This window comes from Aspergillus puulaauensis, chromosome 4 (assembly GCF_016861865.1).
Source record: "Aspergillus puulaauensis MK2 DNA, chromosome 4, nearly complete sequence".
Lineage (NCBI taxonomy): Eukaryota > Fungi > Ascomycota > Eurotiomycetes > Eurotiales > Aspergillaceae > Aspergillus > Aspergillus puulaauensis.
In genome coordinates this window covers 2,440,640-2,462,530 of record NC_054860.1, presented here as the reverse complement: position 1 = coordinate 2,462,530, position 21,891 = coordinate 2,440,640, and the positions used below count along the sequence as shown (strand labels likewise).

At 50.6% G+C, this 21,891-nt stretch overlaps 7 protein-coding genes across 7 annotated transcripts; 3 read left to right on the top strand and 4 right to left on the bottom strand.

The window, feature by feature from the left end:
* Positions 1 to 492: 492 nt before the first annotated feature.
* Positions 493 to 3,069, top strand: admB (ADAM family of metalloprotease ADM-B; the record flags this gene model as incomplete). The annotated part of the gene is made up of 2 exons (XM_041704117.1): positions 493 to 562; positions 623 to 3,069. The coding sequence occupies 2 exons, from the start codon at positions 493 to 495 to the stop codon at positions 3,067 to 3,069; spliced, it is 2,517 nt and encodes an 838-aa protein (XP_041556735.1).
* Positions 3,070 to 3,912: 843 nt separating this feature from the next.
* cdc31 (putative cell division control protein Cdc31) lies at positions 3,913 to 4,752 on the bottom strand (the record flags this gene model as incomplete). Its single annotated transcript, XM_041704116.1, has 2 exons — positions 3,913 to 4,398; positions 4,480 to 4,752. 2 exons carry the CDS (start codon positions 4,750 to 4,752, stop codon positions 3,913 to 3,915), a joined length of 759 nt encoding a protein of 252 aa, XP_041556734.1.
* A 549-nt stretch (positions 4,753 to 5,301) lies between these two features.
* On the bottom strand, positions 5,302 to 6,903 carry APUU_40983S (ssDNA-dependent ATPase MGS1; the record flags this gene model as incomplete). Its single annotated transcript, XM_041704115.1, has 1 exon — positions 5,302 to 6,903. One exon carries the CDS (start codon positions 6,901 to 6,903, stop codon positions 5,302 to 5,304), a length of 1,602 nt encoding a protein of 533 aa, XP_041556733.1.
* A 642-nt stretch (positions 6,904 to 7,545) lies between these two features.
* APUU_40982A (kynurenine--oxoglutarate transaminase) lies at positions 7,546 to 9,384 on the top strand (the record flags this gene model as incomplete). The annotated part of the gene is made up of 9 exons (XM_041704114.1): positions 7,546 to 7,748; positions 7,801 to 7,869; positions 7,925 to 8,009; positions 8,062 to 8,167; positions 8,218 to 8,290; positions 8,344 to 8,497; positions 8,551 to 8,564; positions 8,611 to 9,034; positions 9,094 to 9,384. The coding sequence occupies 9 exons, from the start codon at positions 7,546 to 7,548 to the stop codon at positions 9,382 to 9,384; spliced, it is 1,419 nt and encodes a 472-aa protein (XP_041556732.1).
* A 223-nt stretch (positions 9,385 to 9,607) lies between these two features.
* Positions 9,608 to 12,202, bottom strand: APUU_40981S (uncharacterized protein; the record flags this gene model as incomplete). The annotated part of the gene is made up of 4 exons (XM_041704113.1): positions 9,608 to 10,101; positions 10,193 to 11,077; positions 11,142 to 11,717; positions 11,821 to 12,202. 4 exons carry the CDS (start codon positions 12,200 to 12,202, stop codon positions 9,608 to 9,610), a joined length of 2,337 nt encoding a protein of 778 aa, XP_041556731.1.
* Positions 12,203 to 14,593: 2,391 nt separating this feature from the next.
* On the top strand, positions 14,594 to 16,801 carry prm1 (pheromone-regulated protein PRM1; the record flags this gene model as incomplete). Its single annotated transcript, XM_041704112.1, has 1 exon — positions 14,594 to 16,801. One exon carries the CDS (start codon positions 14,594 to 14,596, stop codon positions 16,799 to 16,801), a length of 2,208 nt encoding a protein of 735 aa, XP_041556730.1.
* Positions 16,802 to 17,081: 280 nt separating this feature from the next.
* Positions 17,082 to 21,325, bottom strand: APUU_40979S (putative xanthine dehydrogenase HxA; the record flags this gene model as incomplete). The annotated part of the gene is made up of 4 exons (XM_041704111.1): positions 17,082 to 18,765; positions 18,814 to 20,768; positions 20,826 to 21,029; positions 21,077 to 21,325. 4 exons carry the CDS (start codon positions 21,323 to 21,325, stop codon positions 17,082 to 17,084), a joined length of 4,092 nt encoding a protein of 1,363 aa, XP_041556729.1.
* Between the last annotated feature and the right edge of the window lie 566 nt (positions 21,326 to 21,891).

Below are 21,891 nucleotides of genomic sequence, written 5' to 3'. Positions count from 1 at the left end.
TCCCCGTGCGTTCTTTTTGAGTCTTTTATCATTAGTTTGAGTCGTTCGTTTGTCGTCGCTGGTTTCCACGCCAAGACGCTACGCCTCAGTCTCCCAACGGCGTTGCACTCTAGCTCCGCCGAGTCCGCGCTCTCCTTAGCCCGCTGTTTCCGATCGCCGTCCTCTCTTTCGCCCTCGACCCGTATCCTCCACAGTTAAGGCTGAGTCGGAAGCTGTCGGGAGAGTCATCAAGTTCCTGCGAGTTTGTCAGGGTGCTGAGACAGCAGTGGTCTCACCGTCATTGCATTGCGTCGAAGAGGCTGAGCCACTTTTTTGTCCTTTCGTTGTTGCCTAGTAATCCGGTCTTGGTATGCAATGAATTAGCCAAGCGCATTGGTCTAATTATTCTTCCCGCCACTTATCTTGGACCTTTTTTCTTGTCAATCTCTGCGGTTGTTATTGAACAACCTTGATCGATCTCATTCTGTGGCTGTTCGTTCAACTTCACCAGCCATGAGGCCTATCAACCCGGTAATACCGCTGGTTGTGGGCGTCCTCTCACTCCTCACAGTAAACACGGAAGGTAAGCTTTCTCGGCGTCGCTCTTACTCCCCCAGATTATGCTAAACAAAAGTTTCATCAGCCCGGTCGCAGGCGCCGAATGCTATCCGACGTGTCTCTTCCCTCGACCAGCCCACGATCAAGGCGCCCTCGAAATCGAACCGCATTGACTATCTTTCACATTTCGATATCACTTTCACGATACGGGACAGGGAACAACGGGTAAAACTTGAGTTGGAGCCTAATCACGAGATCCTTGCCCACGATGCCTACGTACAATATCTTGGACCAGACGGGAAGGTCCATACCGAAGAGCCTATCAAACGAGACCAACACAAGGTTTTCAAAGGAAGGACCTTGGTTGGCAGAGGGAGAGGGCAAGGGATGTGGGATCCTGTAGGATGGACCAGAGTGTACATCAAGCAGGATGGTCCACAACCGCTCTTCGAGGGTGTTTTCAATATCCGCGGCGACAACCACCATGTCCAGTTGCAATCGAGTTATTTGCAACAAAAGCGCCCTCAGGATATCGAGATTCCTCAACAAAAAGAAGACTACATGGTATTTTACCGTGACTCTGACATGCTACGACCTGCCGAAGTTCCAACACATTTGGATCTCAAACGATCTGTGTCCACCGACGACCCATCCGAGCTCGAAGCCCGGTGGACCATGGCTGGCTCTACGTGTCATGCCGACAAACTTGGTTTCAATACAAACCCCGACCACCCCGTCCTTGATTCGTTTACGGAGCAGAAGAAGAGCAGCTGGGCCTCTATGCCAATGGCTGATCTCTTTGGCTTTGGTCTGAGTAAACGCCAAGACGACATTGGCACCGTGTCTGGAGGAAACAGCGGTGGTGTCAATCTGCAATCGACGATTGGTGATTCAAGTGGTTGCCCGAGTACGATGCGGGTGGCTTTGATGGGTGTTGCGACGGATTGCTCCTTTTGGGAGAAACACGATTCCAGGGATGATGTTCAGAAAACAGTGGTAAAAATTGTCAATAGCGCCTCAAATCTCTACGAAGACGCCTTTAATATTTCCCTCGGCTTGCGGAATTTGACCATCACAGACAAGGAATGCTCGGATAACCCTTCGTCTGCCGCAGCATGGAATATACCATGCTCGCAGGGCAACATTACGTCCCGGTTGGATCTCTTCTCTGAATGGCGAGGATCACAAACGGATGAAAACGCCTACTGGACCTTGATGACCGATTGTAACACGGGTTCCGAAGTTGGGCTCGCGTGGCTGGGCCAGCTATGCAATACCGATGTCAGCGATGATGGCACTAGCAAGGTCAGTGGCACCAATGTTGTCGTATCGACTGGCGCCGCTGGATGGCAGATTTTTGCCCACGAGTCCGGCCATACTTTCGGAGCGGTTCATGACTGCACGTCCCAGACATGCAGCACAAGCCAGCAGGATTCGTCAAACTGCTGTCCCCTGAGCAAATCCTCATGTGATGCTGGTGGAGATTACATTATGAATCCCAGCACCGGCCAGGATATAACCAAGTTCTCGCCATGTACGATTGGTAATATTTGCTCAGCAATCGGCCGTAACAGTGTCAAATCGAACTGCCTGTCTGATAACAAGGGTATTGTCACTTTCACTGGTGCTCAGTGCGGGAATGGCATTGTCGAGGCCGGAGAGGACTGCGATTGTGGTGGGGATGAAAACTGTGGTGACAACCAGTGCTGCGATCCGGGTACCTGCAAGTTCAAGGACGGTGCAACTTGCGATGATACCAATGATGACTGCTGCGTTTCATGCAAGTTCGCTGCATCCGACCACGTCTGCCGTCCCAGCACCGGTGAGTGTGACATTGAAGAGAAATGCACTGGCGATTCTGGCACTTGCCCAAAGAATACCTATAAAGAAGATGGAGACGGCTGTGGTGACGATGGTTCTGGCTTGACGTGTGCTAGTGGTCAATGTACGAGCCGCGACGCGCAATGTGAGAGCTACATGGGCTCGGTTACGGGCAGCAACAAGACAAAAGCATGCAACGACGGGCCCTTCCCTGTTTGCCAAATGTGGTGCCAGGCCGATAGTTCGTTCATGTCTCAACAGTGCACAGGCAATTCCCAAAACTATCTCGATGGTACACCGTGCGACAGAGGAGGCCACTGCAAAAACGGCAAATGCGAGGGATCGAAGAGTTGGATCGACGCACACAAGAACATTATCATCCCCGTTGCAGCAGCCGTGGGAGGATTGATTGTGTTAGCAATCCTATTCTGCCTCTTCAGACGGTACCGCCGAAACCGTAATACAATGAAGCCCATGGCTGCAGCTACTGGCTACAGCCCCTGGCCGCGCCCTATGCCTCCGCCACAGCAAACCCCGATGCGGAGACTATCAAGATCACCAGGACCAGGCTATGGCCAAGTACCGCAAGCTCCATTTTCAGGTCCCGGCCAAGGCCCTCCACGAGGGCCAATCCCCACTCCCTACCCTGGGTATTCGGGCCAGGGTTATGACGTGCCGCCTCCGTATTCACAGACAGTGCGTTATGCATAATCTGGGGTGTGTACATTGAATTGTTTTGGATATTTAGCATAATAGGATTTGCTTTAGGCTTGGCGTGGATAATGATATAGGTCCTCAATGGATGGATCAACGGTCATATACATTGCATGATTGCTTTCTTAGGTATTATTCATTTTCATTATTTTTTGGAATCCCCTGGGTCTTGTTCGGGGTATATAGTATATTTTTAGTATTGTTCCGGTTTTATAGAATCAATTCAATGGTCTCTAATATGAGAGTGAATGTCAAGGTTCCCTTCTCGTCGGATATTAACTATACGACTGTGGTCATTAAATAAATTGCTCCTACCAACAGTTACACGAAATACAATGGCAGACCGCCATTGATTGCTTACTCTTGAAAGAACTGGGATATGACTCCCTCTCCGACTAAGGTATGGCTGTAGGACTGGCCTGCAAAACAACGGTATGGAGTACACTACTCGGCATAGCTGCGAATACTACAAAGCTACCCTGCTGTAGCTGCTTGTCTTGGTTCGATCCAGTGGGAAATACACACTTCTAGTCTCAAATCCATGATCCAAGATTCCTAAACCTGTAGGAAAAGCTAAGTGCACACATTAAAACAAACAAGAAACAAAGCAAAAAAAAAAAGAAAGAAAAAGAAAAAACTATATAAGCAACGCAGGTAAACAAAATCCGGTCAATCGGCGCCCACCAATGCCCAAGGAAGAACAAATAATCAAGCTTGGATTACAGACGAAAGAAAGAGAAGAAAATCCAACAGTCTCGATTCCAAACACGTCGAATGCACGGGATGCCATTCGCCATAAATGACAGTAGAATAGAATAAGACCTCCCCCAGCCATGGAGTTTATTGCCAGCAGATACTCACAAACGCCTCCCGCGTGACACCACCAACGCCCTCGAGGTCAAACTCCTCAATCATGGCGCGCAACTCCTCCTCTTCCAGTCCTGTCTCGCCTAATTCTCGTGCTACACGACGGAGGTCCTCAAGGTCGATATAACCCTTCCCGCCCTCGTCGAAGAGCTCGAACGCCCGGAGAATCTCATCCCGGGGGTCCCGCTCAAGAATCTTCACAGCCGTTACAGCTTGGAAAGCAGACAGTGGCATGAGCAAGTTTGACGGGTGCTGGGGGTTTGTGGTTGGTGCTGCTTTCGGTTGTTGTTGGGACTGTTGCGCCGAGGCTTGCTGTTGCACCTGCGGACGGGGAACACCATAAGTCGTTAAGAGAGAGATGAGTTCCTGCTTCGGGAGTGTAAAACCGAGCGCGCGAAAGGCGACGCGGAGCTCATGGTAGTCTAAATGCCGGTCACGATCGAGATCAAAAAGCGTGAACTAGCAGGAGAGATCCAGATATTAGCATTTCCAATTAATCGAGCGAAGAGGTCTGATCGGGTGGGGGAAGGAAAGGCCTACAGCTTCATTAATCTCCTCGCGCTGTTCTTCCGTCAACCGGCTTAACGGATTCGACTCTTGTGACGGATTATGTGTTTGCGCATGTACTTGCTGCTGTGGTGCTTGCTGGCTTGTTTTCGCGGCCTCGGGAACAAATTCGCTCTGAGCAGCGCCCAGTCCACGACGAGAGAAGGACGAGGCGCTGAAAGGGATCGCATTCGCATTCATTGATCGGTCAGGAAGTTTACCCGCAGTATAGGAGCGCGACCCGAATGGTTGGCCAGACGAGGCCATGGCGATGAGCCGATGTTATTTGCGATGTTGACACCAGCTGAGGCGGCGGCGGAGACGACAGACAACAATTGGGCGCGGAAAGCCGGTGAAATTGAAACGTAGACGGCCGTAAACCGGAACCCAAAACCAAGAAGATCTCGAGCAGCCGGGGTGGGGAGTGAGGGGTGATTGTCTGGGTCTTTGTCGCTTGTTGCAGTTGCCAGGCAGATTCGATGCTGAGACGCGACGCGAAGCGGTGGACGAAACTGCGTCTGATTGGCTGGATTCCCTCTATACAACAACCAGGCGCCCAGTTATTTTAGCGCTAATCAGGTATGGCAGATTTTACTAGTGATTTATGGATGTATTCATTAATTCGTTTATTTGGTGAATAAGTATGGGTATCAGGTGCATGTGAAGCAAGGGCTAGCCCCTAGTGACGCTGGAGCGACAGTGGCAGTGTATACGGACGGCAACAGCTTTCTTCCATGTTGGTTTACCTTGAAAAAAAAAAAAAAAATGCAAAACGCAACGGGGGTTCAGGTAAGATAAGTATGTGCAAGCTCTAAATCATCTTTTAGATCTCAAATCCGGGTCAATCTGCGTCCCCAAGTCCCGGTCTTCTAGAAATTGTCGGTCTTGTAACTTCTCTGGGAGATAGTCTTGCACCACCTCTCCATTTCGGAAGTTCGGGTTATATTTATATTCCTTGCCATACCCTAGCTCTTTCATCAACCGCGTAGGGGCATTGCGTAGATGAATGGGAATTGGTAGGCCTGCAACCCCAGGCTCCGAGAGGGCAGCGAAGGCACTATTGAGGCCTCGATAAGATCGAGTGCTTTTTGGAGACAGCGCCATTGCCACGGTAGCATGTGCGAGATTTATCCGTGCCTCGGGGAGACCTATCTTTTCCACTGCGGAGTGGGTTGAAATCGCCAGCGTTAACATGCTATTATCAGCCAGTCCAATGTCCTCCGAGGCAACAACGATCAAGCGCCGAGCTATATACAGCGGATCCTCTCCCGACTGTATCATACGAGCAAGGTAGTAGAGCGATGCATCAGGGTCGCTGCCCCTGAGAGACTTGTGAAAGGCAGAAATGGTATCGTAATGCTGGTCGCCCGCGCGGTCATAAACAAGTGTTTTAGTTAAAGCCCGCTTCATTTCGTCCTTGCTTATCCCAGGCCGTTTTGAAAGGTTCATCGCTAATTCTAAAAGATTAAGTGATGTCCGAGCATCACCGTCGGAGAATTTGGCCAGATAGTCGAGCAGCTCGTCATCTACCAGGGTGGACGGCGTGTAGCTTGGCCCTTCAGTTTTTAGGGCACGGTCCAAGATTGACCTAACATCCTCGTCGGTGAGCTTCGCTAACGTAAAGGTTCTGCATCTAGATAGCAGGGCGTTCTGGACTTTGAACGATGGGTTCTCCGTTGTTGCGCCGATAAGCGTAACCTGGCCACTTTCGACTGGGCCCAGGAAGACGTCCTGTTGAGATTTCGAAAACCGATGGATCTCGTCACAAAATATAATAGTTTTCCTCCCCGTCAAACCGAGTTCGCTTTTGGCGTCGGCAAATATCTTCTTGCACTCCGCGACCCCGCTGCTCGTACTGTTGATTTCAACGAATCTGCTTCCGACCATGGACGCAATAACCCGTGCTATTGTGGTTTTCCCTGTGCCCGGGCCTCCCCATAGAATCATACTCGGCACCCGATCTTCCTCGATCAAACCTCGCAGTACACCGGTGGGACCAACGAGTTCCTGGCCGCATACTTCTTCAAGCGTTCGAGGACGCATACGCTCCGCTAATGGCGCGGCCCTCTGAAAGGCGTTAATCTTTGGTTTCTTCGGTGCTGGCTCCGCAGCTTCGTCTTTTTGTGGGCGGGATGTGGTATCGTCTGGAGGGCCGCCATTTTGTGTCACCGTTCGTTTGCTATTAAGATTGCGGAGAGGGGAGGCGTCGGAGTTGACATCTCGCTGGCTAGAGGCTTGGCTAGAGGCTTTTCGAGCGGATGGGGGCTGAAAGAACGCTGGAACTTGGGGTTTCTGAGATGGCGATGGATCGCCGCCACTTGATGTTGGCTCTTCAATGAACTGCTGGCAGTCCGAATCGATATGGTCGTTGATCTTGAGCGAGGAGACGGATTTCCCACAGATCGGACAGGAAACCATGGCTCTCAGTCACCGGCAGTCAGCATACACGTCGGATCAAAGCACTGAAACAGTATGGGCATTAGTATACAGAACAAAGCGTCAACGTCAGTCGAGATTGAGCAGTCACTTTCTGCTCGACGCGTGAACGCGTTAAGATGATGATTAGTCACCGCATTTTGGTGCCTATGTGCCTGAGTGCCTGAAGAGCTGGTTCTCCAAGACATCTCGTCCTCCAGATAAGTCGCGCCGAAACAAATTAGATCCATATTATACGTTCTAGGGTGTCAATTGCATTAATCACTGGGTTTCGGAACATAATACCATCCAGAACAGAGCGAAGTCATTGTCAACGAGCTCGAGCTATTGAGGCCATAAACAAGGCGATTTCGGGGCACAAGGTCAGCGCTCTCCACCGAGCAGTTAGTATTGCGATGTCGTGATAAAAGCGATATATTCCTCATCTGATGTTAACCAGACGTAGCGAAGTAGACAAACCGAGCTCCAGAGACAGCGGCTAGGGTTCCGACTGAGTTCCGCGCAGCCAACGGCGGATGTCGCAAGAACTCGGCCGATGATTCATTCTCCAACTTAACTCCGGTCCCTTGTTTGCAGTGCCCCTCATCTTCGTCTTTCTCTCCCCGCTTATTGCCTCTATCCTCCATGCTCCCGGGCTCTCGACCTTCTATTGCGCTGCTTGCCAAATCCTCAAACTCACTGAGCTCCCTCTCCTGCTACTCCAGGTCAAGGCTCACACCCCGCACTTCACGTTCCTCAGTCGGAGTTAGAGCGATGTCGGCGACCACAGCTCGTTCAGACCCGTTCCGTCCTGCGCAAAGGGTCGCAGGTCAGCGACAAGATGTTTGGTATAGGAACTCTTCTGCGCCGTAGCTGAAAAAGAGCCTAACCGTTTTCTAGGTCTATCGTCAATGAAGCTGCTGCTGCCTCTCCCGTCCAACCCATCGTAAACATGGGACAAGGCTTCTTGTGAGAGAGACTGTACACCACACTGGGAAGCATGCTAATTGCTCGGTCTTCATAGTGGCTACAACCCACCGAAGTTCGCCCTGGATGCCGCAAAGGCTGCCCTCGATCGAGTTGAATGCAATCAATACTCCCCGACTAAGGTGCGTCCTCACCCAGCAATCGCGATGAACGATTCCGGCTTACCATAAATAGGGTCGCCCGCGCCTGAAGAAGGCTCTCGCCGACGCATACTCGCCATTTTTTGATCGCCAGCTGAACCCGGATACCGAAGTCACGATCACCACTGGCGCAAACGAGGGTGAGATGATTTGGTCTGGACCTAGAGCTTGTGAGCTAACTAGGGTAAAGGAATGTTGAGCGCTTTCATGGGATTCATCGAGCAAGGAGATGAGGTTATTATTTTCGAGCCCTTCTTTGACCAGTGAGTTTGAACCATCCACAGGGCCCTCGATCATCTAACGTTTGAGTTTGCAGGTATATTAGCAATATCGAGATGCCTGGCGGTACTATCCGATATGTTCCCCTTCATCCTCCAAAGGATGGCGCTACCAGAACATCGCCTGCGTCTGAATGGAGCATTAACTTTGATGAACTGGAGAAGACAATAAACTCCAAGACTAGAATGATTGTAGGTTTTTCTATGTCCGATACTCTCCACTCAATTGCTAATCCAGGTTCCAGGTTCTGAACTCACCGTAAGCTATCCATTCCACTGAAATTGGGCGAAACTAAATAATGTAGCCACAACCCCGTTGGAAAGGTTCTCTCTCGCGACGAACTGGAGCGCATTGGTGACCTCGCCGTCAAACACAACCTTATCATCCTCTCCGATGAGGTTTACGACCGTCTTTTCTACGTTCCGTTCACCAGAATCGCCACGATTAAACCAGAATTCTATGAGCGTACGCTCACGGTGGGCTCCGCTGGAAAGGCCTTCTACGCCACGGGCTGGCGTGTGGGCTATCTGATCGGTCCTGAACATCTGATCAAGTACGTTGCCGGTGCACACACTCGCATCTGCTACAGCAGTGTGTCACCCCTGCAAGAGGCAGCCGCCGTTGCCTTTGAGGAGGCAGATAAGGAAGGATTCTGGGACGAGAGCCGAACAGAAATGCAGAACAAGGTTAAGCGTTTCTGTGAAGTCTTCGATGAGTTGAACATCCCTGTATGTTCTTTTCCCCAATATTAACCCATCTCTTATCGATCCCAGCTGACTTGGTGTAGTACTCGGACCCCGAAGGTGGTTACTTCGTTCTTGCGAACATGGCCTCTGTCAAACTCCCAGAGGATTACCCATTCCCTCCTCATGTCGCGAGCCGGCCCCGCGACTTTAAGCTCTGCTGGTTCCTGATCCACGAAGTTGGTGTGGCTGCTATCCCCCCGACAGAGTTCTATACCGATGCAAACGCGCATATCGCTGAGGATTATCTCCGTTTCGCCGTTTGCAAAGAGGACAACATCCTGGAAACTGCCAAGGAGAGACTCCGCGGCTTGAAGAAGTACATTGTACGGTGAAGTGGTTATATATGTTATATATGGAACAATTTCCGGATGATATTGTCGAATTTCAAAATGGTGGATTTTACGGTAGAACAACGTTATTCGTTTAGCCCCAGATTATTAAATACAGGCAAAGGCAGAAATAAAACTGATAGATTCGTTGGTACTCATCATCGCCGGTGCTACTATTCGTAGCACACAGACAGACCACCCACCCACACCCGCACGAGGTCCAACTTTAATTGTTGGCCTCCTCAATCTCCATCTCCCCGCTGCCGGCCCCGTCCCAGCCGTCCCCCCTGCAGAAATGTCTGCAGTCCTCCTCCGCAACGTCCTCGAAGCCGTTGCCCATCATCCTTTCTTTGGCACTACTCACCGTGGGGTGAGTAGTCCGGGACACCCTGAGGATCCAGAAGGATGCCTCAAGGTGTTGGATGAGGGCTTCGTGCCCGCTGCCGCCCAAGGTTCCGAGCAGACGCTTGCGCTCTGCCCGGCACACCTCGTCGGGACAGTTGCGGCGGTTACGCCCGGTCCAGTCGGAGGGGCAGGCGTGGCGCTTTCCAGTGATATGCGGCTGGATGCGCACGGTGAACTCGCGAAACACCTGGTACTTCAGCGAGGATTCGAGAGAGGTCACTGCCTCAGCGCCGCTAGCTGAGTCGGAGGTTGGTGGGAGCTTGTCTCTGATCATGCGAAAGAGGTAGTCCACCAGAGGGCAAGATTCGAAGGTTACTTTTATTATATCCTGTTAGTATGCGCATGTTATTTCACTCTGGGAGAATTTGGGTGAGGGGAGGCCTGGGTGGAGGGAGGAAAGACATACCAAATAGAGAAGCAGCCAGAACACGGCGGAAGCGATCTTTCTCCTCAGGATCAGTGAATTTCACAGTGTGAATGATACGACTGGAGCAGCGCAGTGTGATATTTTCCGGGGTGGACTTCGCAGCGATCATGTCGACCCAGTCAGAAAATATGAAATAGTCACCGGCACGTGTGTTCATGTTGAAGTGCACCGCCTGACGGTGGCGCTCGAGGCTGTTGTGTGGAAGCTGGCTGGGGATGAGAGGTGGGCTATCCCTCACAGACGACGGAATAGAAGAGTCAACGCAAGGGTGACGGAAGGACATCTCGCCGCAAATGAGCCAGTGGGTTTTGACATCTTCAAGGAGATGCTTGCGGCTACAGTATCTAACTTCAGAGTAAGGGCCGCAGCGAGGGCAGATGACGGTTGCACCGTCCCAGAGATTGCAGCGCTTTTCGCAGAATTGCTTGGAGCAGGGAAAACCGTGACTGTCAAGCTGCCAGAAGAAGTTGTCTGGTTTCTTGCTTGTTATGGAACGGCCTCCCTGTGTAGATGGTTGTTGAATATCGCGGTTGGTGACCGGAGAAGGGTGGGCGTGGTTGCTGATCGATTGGGTGTCCGAGGTACTTGTGGCTTTACCAGAAGTCTTCTTTGCAGACTTACCGCGGTGTTCAGTTGAAGGTGCGGAGGCTGCAGTAGTCAAGGTAGCTTGGTTTGAAGTAGGTGTCCATCCGGTAGAGGCGGATGTAGTGCCGGTGGACTTGGGAGTCAATGAACCAAGGGCGGGTGGTTCGTATGCACTGGCTTCTTGGACCTCGCCTTCTTTTATAGGCGAGAGGGTCTCCTTCATGGAATTCGAACGTCTGCAGGACGCCTGTTTGAAGGACGGCTGGGATGATTTGGGATCTATAAGGTGTCAGTTAATCACGTCTGTGTTATGTTCGTAAACAAGTATCATGGAAGAACTGACCTTTTGCCTCAGCGACCTTAAGGGCTTTGAGGACTTCGGTGACTTCTTCAGTGGAATGATCAGCTTCAGGCAGTGTGACATCTTTGTTCACATCCTTGCTGTCCAAAAGTACATCTGCGTCTGCCACCGCAACACGCTGCTTGCCTTTATCCACTTTGTTATTGGAGCACTGCTCATCGGTCATCTGTTCCTCAGAAACGGGAGCTGCTTCATCACCAGCACTTTGCTTCACAGGGCCATCTTGCTCCTGCAGCGAAACTGGAGGTGAGGTGTTGCTATCCTCAACCTTCGAAAGCTCGGCAAGCAATTCTTCCTCTGCAGCCGCGTTCTTTCCCTTCTTCTTCTTCTTCTTCTTCTTACCCTTATTGTTCACCACATAGTCCATGATATTTGCCGTCTCATATACCATGTTGCCAGGAGATCCGTCAGGCCGAGGAAAGGCTTCAGAAGATGCAGGTTTCTCTTGCAGCAAGGCCTCAAGGAATTCACCTGAGGGCTGGTCGGTGTCAGAGAGACGACTGAGAGTGCGAGCCCGGATGAGAGTGATAGCCTCAGTGCGAGTGGTCTGCACTTCAGCTGGAAGCATGTCAGTGTTATTCTTTGGAAGGTAGAATAGGTCGTGGGAAAAGTGAACCGGAAAGAGAAGAATATAAACAGTGGAGGAGAGGGGGTTTCTTACTTGGCCCAGTGTTATCACGAATCCCTTCACCAACTAGTGAATGAGCTCTCCTCTCCTCTTCCATTCGAGGTGAAATGATTCCGATGTCCCCACGGAGACTGGTAGCGTCATGATATGGTGAGCTTTCTTTTCCCTTGCCTTTGCAATCGTCTTTCTTGAGCTCTTCAGGCTTTGCAGCATCCTCAAACGATGCAGACGATGGTGTTGCTTGGCCCTGTCTGCCCTCAGCTGCACCCTCAAGCATTTTGGGGTATTGAAGAGCCTCATATGAAGAGGGCTGCACAGAAGATGCCTCCGCTTGACCTTTACCGTTGTCCTTTTCAGGATTTCCGGCCTTCTTCTTGTTGCTCGAATGCTTTTTGTTGTTACGACGACGGGCCATGGTAACTTGGTCGCAACACCAGTGAGCTTCATTCGCTTTCGTTAAGGGTAAGACCAGAAAAAAAACATACCAGTGTTTGTTTCGAATATTGTTAAACTGACGTATCAGCAATAGAGGAAGGTTTACAGTTATCGAAGCCAGACTATCTCTGCTGGGTGGATGCGTTGAGACTTCAATATCCTGCGGATGATGGGATGTGTTGGGGAGAGAAGGGAAAGGAGGCAAGTTTTTCCTCTGAAGCCTGCCATTCACTTCCATGGCGCCAATTGTGCAATGGCGATGCAATGCCGGAATGTTCTATAGTGGGTGTTCTACTGCGACTGGGTGCGACGGACAAATCATGCGGCTGGACAAGTTGCGAATAGGACGCATTCTTGTGAATGAGGATAGAGCACGCTAAAGTATGACGACAAGGGCAGAAACTACAACCTTTAAAAAAGAACCGTTAGCAAGTCTGGACCTGGACTGTCAACGGCATATAAAGGATTCACGCACGCTCGGCAAACGCGTCTCCAAACCCGGTCAGACTGAAGACAGGACCCTACCAGAACAGATATCAAAACACCGTGGAAAGAGACTGAATTACTGCTTATTATAAATCGCATCATCTCGCCACACACCTTTTCGTCCACAACACCTGTAGCACTACACCTTTGGCTGAACTATTAAGATAGAGCCGAAGGCTACCGGCCGGCCCCTCAACAGCCTTTGCCCAGGCAATACCAAAACAACATATTTGGCTAAGAAGCAGTGAATGGATATACTCTGTGAGCTGGTTACTATCCTCGCTGAATGTCTATCAAGTGACCTATTATATGGTTATCCGCGTTTAGGGAAATATCTGTCGCCTTGACGTGCGAATATACCCACCTGCCAATGCGTACCTACCTAATGAGCTACCTGGGCGTTCCCCAGCACGGAGTACAATAAAGAGGACGGAGTCGCCAGTAACGGCTTCGGAAAATGGCTCCGACATCTCTCGTTTAGAATCTTGTTGCCGGCGTTGCCAGCGTATGCGATTAAAGCTTAGTCCACAAAATTAGGGCACGCGTTTTATCACCCAAGGACGTGACGGAACTTGGATTCGCAATCTCGACGAATCCCGCGGGGCATAATGTTATCATCGGTGGGATCAATTTATCATTCGTTTTTCAATATTTGTGAAGGAAAATGGTTTTAGATTCTACTATATTTCGCTCTTGTTGGAAGGGGAGAACCAGATATATAGCGAAAGCAGGGTTTCTTGTCAGGACAACTCCACTTAGAAGCCACTAAATTACGGCATAATCAATGGAATAGAAATTTAAGGAACATAACATGTTTTATAAGATAAAGTTCTATCAACAATGAAATGTTCCAGCTTGAAGCTGAAGCCTTGTGCTTTTTTGAGAGCCCATCACGTGCGGCTGCTCCCAACTGCCGCCGTCACGGCCACCCCATCCTCATCCTCACGATCACCACTTCTGGGTCTACATAATCAATTATGGATGGTTCTTCTATGCGCTACGGCATATCTAATTATATCAACGACTATGAGGATTCGAGACTAAAATTTTCAGCAACTGTTGACCAGTCAACAGATGATCCGCAGCCTGACCTCTTGCAAACCGAGCGGCAAGTGAAGCAGCAGCCGCCGCACTGATGAGTTCTTCAACAAAGACTCAAAGAGGTTCTGTCAAATGATTTCAAGCAGAGAAAACCTGGTGGAGAGCTTTGTTTCACTGGGAGCCTATTTTCGCTGGCGCTGCTTGCGGGGACTAAGGGATTGGACGACGATGCTGCGCTCTAAGCGCCCACGATGAGGCTATATTTGGCCTGCGCAAGCGCTTTGCAGAACCCACTGAAGCTGCTCGCTGAAGAAGTCTCGCGCGAGATGAAACGTACCAAGCCTGAAAATGGGCGCTGATTCGATGTTTCTATTGCTTTGGTTTTCCTCTCCATTGTTAGGATGAATGGAATACCGCCTGTCTCAATGGCCACATGCCCAATGAAAGGTTATTCTTGTCTTTGACTCAAACACCTTTCTCCCTGTGTTGTGCCATGGAGTGGGTATTTGTTTCTTCACAATAAATGGAGGGAATGCCCTCCATCGGCGTGCTCTATATGTCCTATTGTTCTTTCTCTTCTTTCCCTTCCCTATTTGATTGCCACCAACACGACATTTCCTTTCCTATTCACTCCCAATAGATTTTAATGTGGCATGGATTCTCAATAGACTGCTTCCTACTGCCTTTTGTGTTCTGTTGCTGCTGGCCAGCGTTTCCTTCTGTCTTGAGATACTACCATCTTTTCATAACGGCCTGTCTGTGACGCCTCTCAACATCACGAATCGATTACCTCTTCGCTCCTTTGTCCGACACGGAGCAGTCCAATCAATATCTGACTTTCGCTATGGTCTTCTCAAGACCTGCTCGCTCTATTTTCCCACTCCTCCCTCCGTATGGAGCCCATGACCCAAATGGAGGACGCGTTATCCCGCTACACCCCGACGACACCACGCCGTATATGGGTCTACGAGCACGCCTGTCGCAGATATGGATGAACAGATGGACCATTCTTCTGCTACTTGTACTTGTCAGGGTATTAATAGCAATCGGGAGCCTCAACACAAATATGGATTCGGCTAGGCGTGAAGCACTATCCGCATGCAGCTCTGTCGAATCGATGGGTAGCGCTATGGCTTCAACTCCCCATTATCTAGCACGAGGCGTAAACGAACTCACAGCGTCTGGTGTCGAAAAATCTGTTAGCGCTCTCAAAACAATGCTCATTCTAATGGTGTCTGGTGTGGAGGAGCTTATTATATTCGTCATCAAAATGATGTATCAGACCTACCTTTGCCTAATTACCATGGCTATCCGCGGTACGGTTGACACCGGAGTTGGGCTGTTGAAAGACGCTGGCGACTTTCTGAACTCGACAATAAAGTCTATTGGTGACGATATTAGCGATGTGGCCGACACATTTGAAGATGGTCTTAACAAATTTGCTGATACTATTAACAGCGCTGTATCTCTGTTTGGCAGCGACAAAGAGGTCCCTGAGCTGGACCTTTCAAGTCAAATCGAAGATCTTCAGAATGCCCATCTCCCTTCTTCCATTGATGAAAGCCTCGACAAGCTCAATAGCTCGGTGCCCACTTTTGATGAAGTGACAGAGTTCGTGGAGAACATCATCCGCTTACCTTTCGACGAAGTTAAGAAACTGATGAACGAGTCTTTGGGAAATTACACCTTTGAACGCAATTCGCTGCCAGTTCCTGCGAAAAAGCAGCTGGCCTTCTGCAAAGGAAGCGATGGAATCGACTCCTTTTTCGACAACGTTGCGGGCATTGCTGAGACCGCTAAGAAAGTCTTCATTGCCGTGCTGGTGATCGCAGCCGTTCTTGCTTGCTTCCCCATGGCATGGCAAGAAATCCGCCGTTGGCGTTCTCAGAAGGAGCGCTCTCAGCTTGTCCGCAAGGAAGCCCACGACCCAATGGACGTTGTCTATATCGTTTCCAGACCACACACCGCGGCCGTGGGAATCAAAGCGGCCAGTCGATTCAGCAACAGTCGCAGGCAGATTTTAGTCCGCTGGGTCATTGCGTATGCTACCTCGCCACCGGCTTTATTTGTCTTATCGCTTGCCCTTGCTGGACTTTTCGCATGCCTTTGCCAATATATCCTTCTACAAGCCGTCAAAAAAGCCGTTCCTGAACTCTCAGCCGAAGTCGGTGCCTTTGCTGAAAAGGTCGTGGGTTCGCTTGATGAAACCTCGGCGGAATGGGCTGATGGTGCTAACGGAGTAATTGGCGATATGAACACCAACCTCAACGAAAATGTCTTTGGCTGGGTCAATACCACGACGACAGGTGTCAACCATACTCTCAATGTCTTCGTTGACAAGACCACTGGAGTTCTCAATGATACCTTCGGTGGGACTGTTCTTTACAATCCGATGAAGGATGTTTTCGACTGCCTCATCAGTCTCAAAGTCGCAGGCATCCAGAAAGGCCTCACCTGGGTCCATGATCACGCCCATATCGACTTTCCAACTCTTGGCAACGACACCTTTTCTCGCGGCGCCGCAGAAAGCATCGGTGACGACAGTTCAGAGAGCTTCCTCTCTGACACGGGCGACTCAACTTCCAACAAAATAACGGAAGTTGTCGTCCGTGTATTAAACGCACTCGAATCCGGCATCGCAACCGAGGCGCTCATTTCCGGCTGTATCCTCCTTATCTGGGTTATCAACCTTCTTTTCGGCATTATTCGCGCGCTCTCTCTGTTCGGCCGACGAGAACGCAATCGTGGCGACGGAGGTGCTGGCCCCGCGCCGGACGCATTTGGTCCTGACTCCAACGGATTCACAGACGTCCCTCTCACGGCAATGCCTGCCGATACAAGCTCCAATGCTCGCTCCCAGCCAGCACCTAAGTACGAGCCTCCGAATAGGACATTCGCAACTGCTGGTCCTCCCGCACCAGTGGCAGTGACCACAGAGACTGGCTACGAGGACGAGAAGATGGGCTTTGCCGGACAACGGAATGCGTTGAAGGTATCAGTTGCAGACATGCGTGGAAGCAGCTATGCCGAGTACGGCATGGAAAAAAGATAACTGATTTCATTTGTTAAGGTTATGAATTTTTAAATTCCTGCATATTGCATATGGCGGGCCTTTTTCTCACTCTTTTATTTGCGCTTTTCTGTACATTGTTGGTGCGATGGAGTTAAAGCATAGAAGCACATAGCGTTTACTACACAATACCCGCATACTACACTGAATAATAATACATACCAATAAGCTATAATATTGTTTGCAAGCCAATATAGTGTCATAATGATAACAGTGTGCTACCTAGGTCATTATACATAACTCCGTAAACATCGGAGACTGATCAAATGGCAACAAAGAAACTCTCCTCCCCCACCTCAGGGACAACCCTCACCCTCTCAATAATCGGATCTGCACAGCTAACCCTAATCCTTTCAGGCGTAGCAGGGCTCTGCAACTGCAACACATCAGTAACCCCCCATTCCTTCCTTGCAGCCTTAAGCGCATCACGAATAGCAAAGAACACGGCACTACCCATGAAAAGCGGCGGCTCGCCTACGCCACGAGAACGCTGAATCGTACGCAAATTCTCCCACTCCACGTCTTTCAAAAGACTGACATTGAAAATCTGCGGGATATCCCTGAACCCAGGGATCTTGTAGTTCCCAGGGCCCTTGGTGACGATCTGGCCTGAGCTGCGATGCCAGAGGCTTTCTTCAGTTGTGAAGAGGCCCTGCCCTTGGATATAGGCGCCCTCGATCTGCCCGTAGTCGATGGAGGGGTTGATCGTGCGGCCGACGTCCATTTTTATATCGGCGCGTAGCGGCGTCCAGTCACCCGTGAGGGTGTCGATTTCGACCTCTGCGGCTGTGACGCCCTGCGTGAAGTAGAAGAACATCTGGCCCTTATTTTCGCCCCACACGTATCCGATGTCTGGCGTGCGGTAGTATCCCTGGGCGGAGAGGTTGACGCGGTCGAAGTATGCGGCGTGGGCAAGCTCTTTCATGCTGGCGTTGGGCATTTTCTCGCGGTAGGGAGCGAGACGATCGTTTATTTGTGAGCAGGCATTGAAGATGGCGTACCCGTTCAGGTCGGAGCTGGCCGATGCGGCTGTGGATGAGGTGTTGGCCACGGTGTTCGTGGCTGTTTCGGAGATGAAGACATCGGACTGTGGTACGCCCAGGGCTTCGGCTGCGATCATGGTCATTTTCGTGTGCAGGCCTTGGCCCATCTCGACGCCGCCGTGTGCGACAAGTATACTGCCGTCGTGGTAGATATGTACCAGGGCACCGGCCTGATTTAGGAATAATGCTGTGAACGAGATGCCGAATTTCGTTGGGACAATGGCCATCCCACGCTTGGACCACTTATGCGCCTGGTTATACTCCTCCACGGCCTTGCGGCGTTCTAGATACGAGCTTTCCTGCAGGACCTGGTCGTACATCAAGGGAACGTGCCAGTCCTTGAGCTCTTGGTTGAAATGAGTTTTGTCTCCAGGCTCGTACATGTTCAATATTCGGAGCTCCTCTGCCTGGATATCAAGGTGGTCTGCGACCTTGGAAATGATCGATTCCGCAAAGAATAGGCCCTGTGGGCCACCAAAGCCACGGAATGCAGTATTCGAGACCGTGTTCGTCTTGCAAATCCGGCCCCGGACGTACATATTCGGGATTCTATAGACCCCGTCAATGTGGGATAAGCTGCGCTCCACGACAGCGCCAGAGAGATCTTGGGTGTGTCCGCCATTTGCGTATACGTCTGCATCGAGGGCAAGGAGTTTGCCCTCCTTGGTAACCCCGACTTTCCATCGGCAATAGAATGGGTGACGTTGTCCAGAAGTCGCAATATCTTCGTCCCGATTAAGCATGCAACGCACTGGGCGTCTCATTTTTGCTGCAGCAGTGGCGCATATACCTGCCAGCTGGACTGAGCGTGTCTCTTTGCCACCAAAGCCTCCACCGAGGCGCTTAACTCTTGACACAATTTTGTTGGCGGCTACGCCGGTTACTTGTGCCACATATGTTTGCCTAAAGTATGGTTAATTCAAGATCCATGCATAAGGAAGGCCAACTTACGTTTCTGTTGGATTCTGGGTACCGCTCCAAATTTCCATCTCGCCATCTTCCGGCTTAGGGACGGCCACACAAGCCTGGGTTTCCAAGTAAAAGTGTTCCTGGCCGCCCATCCGCGATACACCCTCAAACACGTGGTCCGCGTCCTTAAAGGCACCCTCCGGATCTCCATTCTTGATATAGCGGGAATGTTCGAAAAAGGACTCCGCTTCGATGGCTTCTTCAATGCTCAAAATCGCCGGTAAATCTTCATATTCGACCTTCACGGCCCTCGCACCCTCTTCAGCTGCCTTTGCTGAATTTGCAAGTATCATTCCAATCGGCTGCCCAGCAGTGGTAACCTTTTCAACTGCAAAGAAGAGCTCGTCGCAATTGGGGGCACCCCACCAGTTTGCCTTTGGAGATGGAAGATCTGTATGATCCACATATTCGGCCACTCCAGGGATATCTAGAGCTGCTTCTGGATTGACACTCAGAAGCTTGGCGTGTGGCTTTGTAGATAGGACCATACATCCATATAATTCGTTCTTCTGTGCAGGAATGTCATCGGTGTACTGGGCTTCTCCGGTTGCCTGTTTCAAAGCCGAGACGTGAGGGCCTGCTCGTCCCACGACCCTCTGTTGGTAGGCTGCTGAAGCTTCGTGGTCCTTCTCTCCTGAGGATATTGCTCGTTCGATTTCGGCAACTACACTATCATCCACGTCTGTGCTTTTGACCTCGAGCTGCGATAAAACATCGTGATAAAATCGATAGAAGAACCCAAGCGCAAGGGACTTGCGGTATGTAGCCATACCACCGGGGACACCGAACTTTAAGTTGAAATCTTGCTCTAGAGCACCCATAACACCTTCGAGAGTTGCCGGGTCGGTGAGTATCTTCCCATCAAGAAAGGCTTCCGCGTTCCGCGCAGATACTGTTAAGGGTGCCAGCCCACCAAAAACTAGATTCACGCTTGTGACGACGTTGGACGGCGAGAGTGACAAACGCAAAGCAGCGTTCACGATTGCGATATCATCGTCCTTCCTCTTGGATTGTTTATAAGCTCGCATATACTCTCCATTCTCTGCTGCAGTCGGAATGCGTAAGTGTGATATGATAGCGTCTGGTGGGAGCGCTGTGGACCGATAACCCTTGAAGAACTGGGTCATTGGGATCTCTGTCTCCTTCTCTAATGATCTAGCAACCAAGGTCGTGTTTGTAGACACAAATACGGGGTTGAGATCGGAGATAGGAGATGCGGTCGCCAGATTTCCGGCTGGTGATGCTACGTTTCTGATTTGCCTTCCAGCAAAATACCGGAGCTGCTTTTTGATGGCGATGAATGGCTGGCCGCGAATTGGACCATAGCGATCAACTGCCTGGTCACAGACCAATTCAAGATCGGTCAATGAAATGTTGGCACCAATCTCCAAGTAGTCATCATGGAGGGAAAATTGGCGGAGTTCAGCAAGGTCGCCGAGATAAACAGAGGCACTATAACGCATTTGCTTGAACTTGATTTCAATTTGTGTCTCGGTACTCCCACCAATCAATTTTGCATCGGGGTGGACGCTTTTAATCTCTAGGAGTTGCTGTATGGTGACCGGCCGATACCACTTCTTTCGTTTGTTCCCAAGAGCTAGTGGACGTAGCTCTTGCTTCCAGAGGGTCGGGGGAAAAATCAATTCTGTGTCGGGTTTGTAGTCGATAAAATCGGGAGAAGCAAATTTGTGAGCAATATTGTCGGTGGCTTCTAGCGAAGGGCCCTTGCAACATCCGTTCGTGCCATTCGGTTTCTCCATACAACAGCCAGTACCACCATTTGCCTGGGACTTTCCACAACCGGCGGGGCTAGTAAAACTTTGGGCGGCATCGAGAATCGGTCGATAGCCAGTACAGCGACATAAATTTCCGTCAAAAGCCTCTTCTACCGCGTGCTCGGAGGGCTTGGGGTCGTTTCGTAGGAGGGCATAAAGGCTCTTGATGAACGTTAGTACAGCTTCCATACCATCTGCGACATCCTACTGAAGTCATACCATAACAATTCCTGGAGTACAGAAACCACACTGGCTTCCGTTCCCAATTGCCAACCGCTGCTGAACCGCATGGGGGTTCTTCACATCACCAATGCCTTCCACCGTTATCACGTGCTTGCCATCGACAGCAACTACCGGTGCAATACAGGCATTCACAGAGGCATGATAGAGTTTCTTCGTAGTCGGATTTATGTGAGAGACCACCTATCCAAAGTCAGAGATATCGATAATACCATCCGAAGCCAACGTACCACTGTGCAAGCACCGCAGCCACCTTCTGCACATCCCAACTTTGTCCCTGTTAACCCAATACCCCTCAGATACTCCAACAGAGTGATTTCAGGATCAATAGAGTCCAAAACCACCTTCGTTCCATTGAGATAAAAGCGAATGGTGTCGTCCCATTCTTCAGTAAGTTGTGCCAAAGAAGTAGCAGGAGCTTTTGCGGGGGAAGCTATATCAAGCTCCCCTTGCGAAGGCTGTAGGATGCCGGGAGCCATGATTCAATCGCATTTGGCTACGCCAGGAGAAGGTACCTGAAATAAACATCAGAGAAGTGGGGAGAAGGTGAGTTTAATATAGCGAATGTCGAGTGCCCGATAAGTAAGGGTCTGGGGCATTGGGTGAAGCGGGGATCGCCACAGTCCGATGGGAGCCGCCACGCCTGTTAAGTCATCCCACGGCGGAATGCGGCGCTCGTGTCAAACCTCAACTAAATTAGGTTCGAAGGGAATAATAGTAGATATGACCGTGGGGAAGTCCGATTTAACAATAACCGGCATACACAGGGTAGTTACTCCTGTCCTGTCATGATTTCGGCATTGTAAGCAGGCCTAGAGATTAGATAACAGATAACGGGCTTATCGGGGGTGTTTGCCTCAGGCTGCAGAGTCGCATCCACAGACACGTGACGCGTATACACTCCGCATCCGGAAACTCAAGCGGACAATCACAATCGATCGACGGAACAGGCTTGACGAGAAGACGTATCATGGAGCTGCCGTTCTCAGAGGCACGTTTTGTGCGTGATTTCAGATTCTACCGGTGGTCCGCAGGTTGATTGGGA